The sequence below is a fragment of the Vicugna pacos genome, chromosome 31, assembly GCF_048564905.1.
Source record: "Vicugna pacos chromosome 31, VicPac4, whole genome shotgun sequence".
NCBI lineage: Eukaryota > Metazoa > Chordata > Mammalia > Artiodactyla > Camelidae > Vicugna > Vicugna pacos.
In genome coordinates this window covers 25,279,983-25,288,821 of record NC_133017.1, presented here as the reverse complement: position 1 = coordinate 25,288,821, position 8,839 = coordinate 25,279,983, and the positions used below count along the sequence as shown (strand labels likewise).

Sequence of the window (8,839 nt, the reverse complement as noted above, 5' to 3'; positions counted from 1 at the left end):
TGCCGCAGGTGCAGCGGCACCAGTGTAGGAGGCGCGCCCCGAAGGGCGCAGGAGCGGCACGCGGCCCAGACCCCACGCGCCGGGCAGCCAGGCGACCCCCACGCGCGGCGGGGCCCTGCCCACCCCACCCAGCGGCAGGTGGACAGTGTTGCTATGAAGAGAAAGCCTTGATTGTCCCTCCTACAAACCGCCACACGCCAGACCTCCGCTATTGTGCGCCCTCCATAGAAATGCAAACGAGCCGCGTGCGCCGGCCGCAATCTGCTCGTGCGCCCCGGCGCCCCGCAGCGCTCTGCAGCGGGCGGGGAGGTTGGCTGGGACCTTCCAGCGCAACACGACGGGTCGGGGCCTTGACTGTGCTTGGAGAACCTCGCGCTTGGGGCCCTAGTGTCAGCTGGAGGGGGCTGCGCCCAGGCTTTTTGCAAGCTTAAAGCCAGCGCTGCGTGTTTTTAAGTTCCGGTTTAAAAGCAACATACTCATTAACTCCAAATTAAAAGTAAATAAAAAAATAGAAATGTAGCAACAAAAATAAATGCAAAAACAAATTCCTTAGATTCTCCAAAGGTGCATTTCAAAAATTACAACCTACTATTAGCAAGCAAGGTTTTTTTTTTTTTTTAACTTTTTCCTTTTAAGGACTTAAAAAAAACCAAAAAGGCGAGATGAAATCTCCAGGCTCCAGTCTGCCTGGTAACACCCCGACAAAAGCGGCAGATTTGAGGCATTGTCATCCCCCGCACCCCTCCCCACGTGGCCTCCTGGCACGAGCCGCCAGCCGCCGCCTCATTTGCATCAGAAAGCGGGCGCCGGCCAATGGGCGCGCAGGCTCGAGCCAGCTGGCGGCGCCGCGGGCCGGGCCTATATAAGAGCGCGCCGCAGCGCCGGGGCTCACTCGCTGGCGGTGGGCGCGCCGGGCTGCTGTTCGCACTCTCCGGGCTCCGCTCGCGTCCGCTCCGCGCTCTCCTCCTGTGGATAACTTGCTGTTCGCTGATCGCAACATGACTCTGGAAGAAGTCCGCGGCCAGGATACGGTTCCAGAAAGCACTGCCAGGTGGGTCGGCGCCGAGCGTCGGAGGTCGCCGGGTGCGGGGAGCCTGGTCCTGCCTTGGCCACCGATGGTCGGGCGGCAGTCCTTGGGGCCGCCTCGGTGGGAGCCAGCCAGGGTGGGAGCCAGCCGGGCGCGAGTGTGCCGGCGGGGCCAGGGGTGCGGCGCTTGGTCGGAGCGTCGGGCTGGGGCGTTGGGGGTGCGTCCCCGGGCCTGGGATCTCGGCACACCCCCCCTCCCCCGTCCAGTCCCCTGCTCATGGCGCTGGCTCTTCCGCAGGATGCAGGGCGCCGGGAAAGCGCTGCACGAGCTGCTGCTGTCGGCGCAGCGCCAGGGCTGCCTCACCGCCGGCGTCTACGAGTCAGCCAAAGTCCTGAACGTGTGAGTATAGACGCGGCCCGGGCAAGGCGACCAGGGGCGGGAGGGGCAGGAGGGGCGGCAGGGAGGCCGGGGAGAAGGCGGCGGGGGCCACCCCGGCGGGGTCGCCGACCTGCCCTCACCAGCTCCTCCTCCTCGCCCGCGCAGGGACCCCGACAACGTGACCTTCTGCGTGCTGGCCGCCGACGAGGAGGACGAGGGCGACATCGCGCTGCAGATCCACTTCACTCTGATCCAGGCGTTTTGCTGCGAGAACGACATCGACATCGTGCGCGTGGGCGACGTGCAGCGGCTGGCTGCGATCGTGGGCGCCGGCGACGAGGCGGGCGCGCCGGGCGACCTGCACTGCATCCTCATCTCGGTGAGTGTCGCCTCCGTCCCGATGTCGTCCCCGCCCCCGCCAGCAGCCAGCGGCTAGCGGCCAGGCAGGCTGACCTCTGCGCTCTCCCCGCAGAACCCCAATGAGGACGCGTGGAAGGACCCTGCCTTGGAGAAGCTCAGCCTGTTCTGCGAGGAGAGTCGCAGCGTCAACGACTGGGTGCCCAGTATCACCCTCCCGGAGTGACAGCCCAGCGGGGGGTCTTTGGTCTGTCTGATCGACGTGGTGACGCCCCGGGGCGCCTAGCGCGGGGCTGGCTCTGTGGATGCGCCCTCGGAGGGCGGCGGAGTGCGGCGTGGAGACGGGCAGGCGAGGGCGCGCGGAGAGCGGCGAGGAGGTGCGGCCCCCTCCCGAGGAGCGGCGGCGGCGGCGGGGGCAGGCTGGCCCCGGCCCAGGACTGCGAGTGCAGGGAGGCCGGAGGCGGGACGTTGGCCGCGCGGCCAGGAAGGACGGACTGGCCGGCAGGCGTGACTCAGCAGCCGGTGCTCCCGGCAGAAAGGAGGGGAAAGGCCGGGCCAGGCGGCCGGGACTTGAGCAGTTACGGGCGCTCTGGCGCACTTGGCAGCACGCACTGCTGCTTCCAGACGGATCCGGGCGATGCTTCGTTTTCTAAAGGATGCTGCTGCTGCAGCTTTGACTCTTGCAATAAACGACTGAAACAAACGTACTGTCTTTACTGAGGGCGGGCGTGGTTAGCAGGGTTGCTGACGATTTCTGACGTTCAGGGAACTCCGTGGCACCTGTTCCGCCTTCTCTCTGCGCCGGATCACAGCTCCTGCAGGGCTGGAAGTGGGGGAGGGGGCGCTGCCTGGGTGTTGGGGCAGAACTTGAGCCCCGCTCCTGTGTGTCTCCTTTTAGGAAGAGTTTTAAACTCGCACGACAGGAGCGTTCTTGGGGTAAGACGGGCGGCAGCTGGCCGTCCGACCTGATAACAGAGGCTTTTCCCTCCCCCCACGTCTCTCCCCCCTCCCTCTCGGCTTCCAACAGCTGCTTATCGGAACAGCTTGCAGGATGCAGGCAGCTCCCTCCTGCACAATGAGCATTGCCGCCTGCAGGCGCTGCCCTCTGCGGGCCCCGAGGACGGTGGCGGACTGCTCCCGGAGCCACTTCCTGTTACAGGAACGGCCCTTACAGCAGTGTCACCAAGGTATTAGTGTCGCGTACGACACGATGACTGCTTTTAAGTGTGAGTCATCATTTTGTCATGGCTGTGCTAGAACTTGAAAGATCTGAACAAAAATGGGCAGGCAGCGTCTACACAAACGGGCGAGAGCATTCTGAGTGAGGCCAGCGCCTGCTGTCTCCTCTTCTGAGTGTTTCCTGCTCACAGCGGAGTCGGCAGGGTTGCTCCTGTATTCACAGCAGCATGAAAGGCTCACAGAAGAAAAATAACTTAAATCTTTCTGGCAAAGACTTTCCTTAAGAAGGATCTAGGGGGAAATGTGCCGAGTGAATCAATCCTTATTAGACCAATGTCTCGATTTCACCCTGGTGCCTTACTAGCCTGCTGGCAGCAGGGGAAGTACCCAAGCTGCCCAGGACTCCACGAGCCTTCTGGGCAACGTGAGGGCGGGGCGCTGTTTTTCTGAGAAGGAAATTCTACTGGTTTATTATCAGCAGTCCCACGTAGCTGATTCACATCGTTGGGTGCCAGTTTTTAAGTTCTCCCCGAATCAGGGACGAATTAACAGGAAAACAGGACGGTACGAGCTTCATTGTTAGACCCTCGGGAAAGCATCTTGTTGCAACACTTCCCAGCTCTTAAAAACATTTCCCCCTTGACTAGACAGGGGCCGGGTGAGATCATGTGGCTGTTTGTGTCCAGCTTCATCACTGTTTCACATATTTGCTGCTCAAAACCTCGAGGCTTCCTCCGGGAGGTAGCACCTTGCAAGGCAGGCCCCTACGGCGGTCTGCATTCCGGCTTGATGACCGTTGGCCACAGCATGCTGTAGTAAACACAAATGGTGCATAATTACTTGAAAATGTCCCCTTCAGTGAGTAAATTTAGCAGAACATTGCACAGAGCTGGCGGGCAGACCCTCCTGCTGGCCCACTGACCCTTGTAGTACATTCAGTTGGCAGTCCTTATTAAGAAACCTGGCTTTCTAGGATTTAGAATTTACAGCAAGGGCACCTGTTGGAGCCCCAGGGGCTAGGAAAATTCACAGGGGAAAATAAGTCATGCTTGGACACGGTGCTAGCCCCAAAGCTTGTGCTTAAATTTTTTGTGGGGGCGGGGAGCTGTAAGTGAGCACTTAACGCTATTAAGATGAAATTCCAGAGGACAGGCTATAAGATGCACAGTGCTTATAGACACAGCTTCGTATTCATACTTCCAGCAGCTCTAAGTGTGATGCATAGGTCACATGCACATAAAGGTGACCCATGCAGACTGCTGAGCACAATGCCCTGTGTCTCGAAAGCCCCGAGTGAAATGTTGATGGCAGCAAGGCTTAAAAACTGGATGAAAGCGTTGGCTAAAGGTCATAGAACTCCCGTGGACTGGATTTGGGGCCGGGCTGCCTGGTTCCGGGGCCCTACATTTTCCCTGCCACGCCACACATCCGAAAAGGAAGGCTACTTTCATGAGATAACTTTGGATGTTTATAAAAAGCTTTCTATGTTCATCGTAGAAAACTTGTAAAACACAGAAAAGGGAAAGGAAAAAGTAGAAACACTGTGCTGAGCTGTCATTTTGGAGTCTTTCCTTCCTGCCTTTTCTACACCCCTGAGGGGTACAATATACGGAACCACATGCAACACTTCAAGAAGCTAGCCTCCCCTTGCGTCTGGTCGTCTCGTGCTTTTTATCCGTGATGTTCTGTTGCACGCCCTCCTGTCACTCAGTGACCTTGGAGGCCAGGGTCTTCAGCGCTGCAGCGGGCGCTGGCCCAGGAGTGACGGCTCGCTCGGAGGCAGGTGATCTGGTTAGGGTGTCCTTTCTACCTCACGGGCCTCCCCAAGCAAGACAGATGCCAGCCAGCTGCAGGCCGGAAGCAAGGCTGTTCAACCCAGGGCCGCGACAGTCAACCTTGCTTGCCTTTTAGTTCAAAGAAAATTGTTTGCATCTGATCATTGGTATAAAAAAATTGCACTGACATCGCCACCGCTGCTGGAAAGATGAAATGAATACAGAAATGACAGCAGGAGCAGCTCGGGGGGTCAGGAGACCCTGGTCCACACAAGGAGCTGCGGCCTCTGTTCTCTTTGGCCAGACAAGAGGGCAAAATGATAGCCAAGATTTGTTTTCTTTTTAAAGATTGTGATTCTCTGGGTTGTGTATTTTATTAAACCATTACGCTCGGTGGCACATTGTACTTGAGGCTGACTTACCAAGAGCCACTTGAGAAATGGGAAGTTTTTTCAGAAGAAAAGCAAGGATGCTGGCAAACAGAGCAAGGAGGTGACATCAGTTCAGGAAGTAGATAATTCATTTTCACTTTTTTCCCAAAAGTTCTTGAGATTTTCTGTTGGTTTTCCAACCTATCAGCCCCTGCACTCCTCATGGAGTGTGTTTCTCCAGACGTCAAAAGGGAACTGACCTTCCCCTGCCACTGGGAAGAAGCTTTACAGATAAACGGGGGTAGTGAGAGGGTGATCCTGCGTGTGGAGTCCGCGTCGCAGGTGGAGGAACGCCGAGCTGGCGGGCGGGGCCAGCTGGGGACCGAAGGAAGCCTGGAACCATGGTGAACCTCCGATTTCTCTTCCAGGGCAAAGTGACACTGGGTCTTTGGAAGCAGCCCCATTCTGAAGTCTAGCTCAAACTTCCCTTCTTCATCTTCCAGAAGAAATTTCACTTCTCTTGGCAAAGAAGGTGTGTTCAGAAAGAGTTGCTGATCTTTTGTCTTCCAGGAAGAGAGGAGGGTGTGGCATCCATCAGTGAGGGGCGAGGGCTCCTCTCAAGAGTCTGGATTCTGGGAGGCGGCTGCTGGAAGCTGCTGGAAGCCCCTCCAGGGCGGCACGATTCCAGCCCACCGGGCAGTGAAGACCTTTAGTGCCCCCATGAGCTGGGCCTGGGAGGGGCTGCTGTTTCTCCACCTCTTGGTGGGGAGGTGGGCACGGCCCTTGGTTGCTGGACTTGGGGGGTGGGAGATGGCCTGTTCATTCACTCATTCCCTCATTCATTCATTCATTGGTTCCTTCCTTCATTCAGTCGGCACCTACTGCTCGGGGCACAGTCCTAGCACAGGCTCCTGACAGGGTCTTGTGGCAGGTGGTGCTGTGGGTGGTGCTGGGAGGGGGGCGGCCAGCTGTGCCCCACATCCCGTGGCTCTTTGTTGTCAAAGCTGGCCAAGGGCTGTGTGGCCCCCCGGGGCTGCTTCCAGGGCTGCTCCGACGTGCCCACCACAGGCAGGCGGCCGGGGGCGGAGGGCTCCCCAGAGGGAAGGGGGTGACTGGGAGAGTGTGATGGCCCATGACGTTTGGAACCCGGCCTAACTGTCAGGTAATGTAGTATTTTGGTCAAAGCTCCTTTTCTTGTTGCTAGTGTGGCTTCCTGTTACACAGAACAGATACGTTGTCTCCCCAGCTCCTGGATGTGGGGACCGCAGATCAATGAAATACAGGAAAGCATGTACCTCGCGGTCTGAAACCCTCGGGGAGGCAGCAAAGTCGGTTGTGGGAACGCTGTTAAAAAGACGTGGAAGCCCCCCCCACCAAAGTGGGCTCTGACCCTATAACCGCTGACCACTTCTCTACCTCATACCATGCGACTGTTGTGGTTTCCCGTCACCAGCTCGTGGGAGGTGGGGTTCATTGCCAGTCTTCATGGTTCATTTTTATCCCCAGCATCTGGGGTGTGCGTGGGGCTGAAGTCTGCAAGCCCTTGGGTCATGCAGCAGGGTGACTGAATCGATTCAGGGTTTTTTTTGGTTTGTTTTCTTTTGTGGTCTCTGCGGTGATCGATGGCTTGTGATAATGGTTTGGGTGACATTCACTTACATCATATCTTCCCTGAGCGGGAATAATTCTGGACGATGATTTCAAATTTGTTGGATTTTTTTTTATTAGGATAAAATACAGGCAAATAGAATTCTAAGCGGCAGCATCAGTACAACGATAAAAAGCAAGGTTGGAAGAAAAGAAACAGGCTGGAGAAAGCGCCCTCTTTCTCAGCAAGATCAAAGTTCCCCAGAGTGATTCACAGCAGCAGTGTTTCCTGGAACTCCTGGCACTGAGAGGAATTGGATGCTAAAATTCCAGGAAGGAGGATGCTGAGGGGGAGATAGGCTCAGCTGTCCAGAGACCCATCAAAAACCGTTAGGCATTCATTTTCTGCCCTTGGATTTCTGCAAATCACTCAAGTTCTGGTTCTGTGGAGCCAAAACAATGACAAGATAAAGTTCAGGGAATAGGGTGGTTGGCCCGCAGCCATCAGATGCTCACCTTGGCTAGAGGGGGGTTTTGGGTCAGGCAGCCTCAGAGGTGATGCTCCAAGTCCCCAGGCAGCTCAGGGCCAAGCTACCAGCCCTGCTCCCTCCGCGTGGCCTCCAGGCCCCTGGGCCCTCGGGTTCTCCAAAGGCACAGAGAAGACTGCAGAGAAGCCATTAGCCACCCCTGTGTGGCTGGAGAAGCCAGGGGGAAACGTGGGCAGGGGTGAAGCCTTTGCTGCAGCACGCAGCCTTGTGCATTGGAGCCCGCCTGCGCTGAAGCCCTGCCTGCCAGAATCCTGGTTATACTGCTGGGGAGGAAGCCATGGCCCCAACTGCAGCAGCCCCTTCCAGGGTCTAAGCCCACCTCTGAGCCCCCATGACGGCCTGGCAGGGGCTTAGACCCTGCTCACTCCCCTTCTGGTCACCGCCACCAGCAGTGTGCTGTTGAGCTGGGTCTGCCCTTCCCGCTGCTGGAACACCTCTTTATCTCCCCACCTGTCTCCTCCACCCCTTTGGTGCAGACTCTCCTCTCCTAGTTCCGGGTCCCCAGCGCCTCTGTGCCAGCCTTAAGCTTCCTGCCTGCCCCATTATTGCCATCCCCGCCTCCCACAGTGTGGGATGCTGGTTACCTTCTGTCACACCAGTGTCATCATCCTACCCCCTCTCCCTGGAGACTGCCGGGACCAAGAGCTTCCTGTTGCTTCATCTTCCTTGCCCTGCCCCAGGCTTCCTCCTCTGCCCTCTCTAGCTCCTCTTACACTGTGTGGAGGACTGTTTACAAGCCCAAGCATTTCTCCCAGAGAGGGAGAGTTTCACCCGAGGAACCGTGAATCCATCCTGATACCCGGGTCAGGCTCACTCCAGTGGGAGGCTGCGTGGAAGAAAGCCATGCTCTTTGGAGGATGGAGACACAACATCCTGCCATCCTGCCGGGCAGTCTGCAACAGCTGCTCCTTGAGTGCTTAACGGAAGGGGGAGGAGCGGAGCCACGCAAACGGGAGCATTGGTTGGGTATCCGTTGTAGGAGCTGGGGTAGGATTGCCTTTCCATCTTTGCCGTCACCATCACCACCATCAGGCACGTTTGCCTGGCGCCCATCTGATAATGGAATGTCGATCCCAGACAATTTGAAGACCTGGCATTTTGTAAGAGACAACACCATTTTTTTTTAATCAATAGGAAGACAAACAGTAAGGAGCAGTAACTTCAAGAAGGTTGGAGGGAGGAGGAGGAGGGAGCAGGACGGGAAACTCTGAACATGGACCACCCGGTGGCGGGGCCTTGGCTCGCTTCTGCAGGAAGCTGAAAACCACAGTGCGTCTTACGTGGAAGCAGGGTGGAGCCTCGTGGGGAGGGGAGCAGTGCCAGCCCCCGAGGACTGTCCAGAAGCGTCAGCCCAGAAGTGGGGGTGTCCCTGAGGGGCAGGAGGGCTTCTGAAGGTTCGGACGGGCCTGAGATTCCTAAGGCCTGGGGACACCTGGCAGCAGGCATCGAAGTGAAGGTGGGGTCGGGGCTCCGTTTCTCCGCTGCTCGAGGACTTTAGCAGCTGCCTCAGTTTCCCCGCAGAACCAACCCTCCCAAACCTGTCTCTCCTGACTGGCTGGCTGAGGCCCTGCAGTCCGTTTGCTCTCCCTGTGCTGCGTGAGACTGCCCGCCATCCCG

The 8,839-nt window shown here is 57.5% G+C and overlaps 1 protein-coding gene across 1 annotated transcript; it reads left to right on the top strand.

Moving 5' to 3' along the window:
- The first annotated feature begins 872 nt into the window (after nucleotides 1–872).
- Nucleotides 873–2,465, top strand: GADD45G (growth arrest and DNA damage inducible gamma). The gene is made up of 4 exons (XM_072952443.1): nucleotides 873–1,051; nucleotides 1,325–1,426; nucleotides 1,571–1,784; nucleotides 1,878–2,465. The coding sequence occupies exons 1-4, from the start codon at nucleotides 999–1,001 to the stop codon at nucleotides 1,986–1,988; spliced, it is 480 nt and encodes a 159-aa protein (XP_072808544.1). The 5' UTR covers nucleotides 873–998; the 3' UTR covers nucleotides 1,989–2,465.
- Nucleotides 2,466–8,839: the final 6,374 nt, after the last annotated feature.

What these genes read in the sequence shown, in the direction of transcription:
- GADD45G (XM_072952443.1), top strand. Translation starts at nt 999, where the DNA reads ATGACTCTGGAAGAAGTCCGCGGCCAGGATACGGTTCCAGAAAGCACT. An exon ending in GTTCCAGAAAGCACTGCCAG is followed by an intron (nt 1,052 to 1,324) that starts GTGGGTCGGCGC and finishes GCTCTTCCGCAG; the next exon opens with GATGCAGGGCGCCGGGAAAG. An exon ending in TCAGCCAAAGTCCTGAACGT is followed by an intron (nt 1,427 to 1,570) that starts GTGAGTATAGAC and finishes TCGCCCGCGCAG; the next exon opens with GGACCCCGACAACGTGACCT.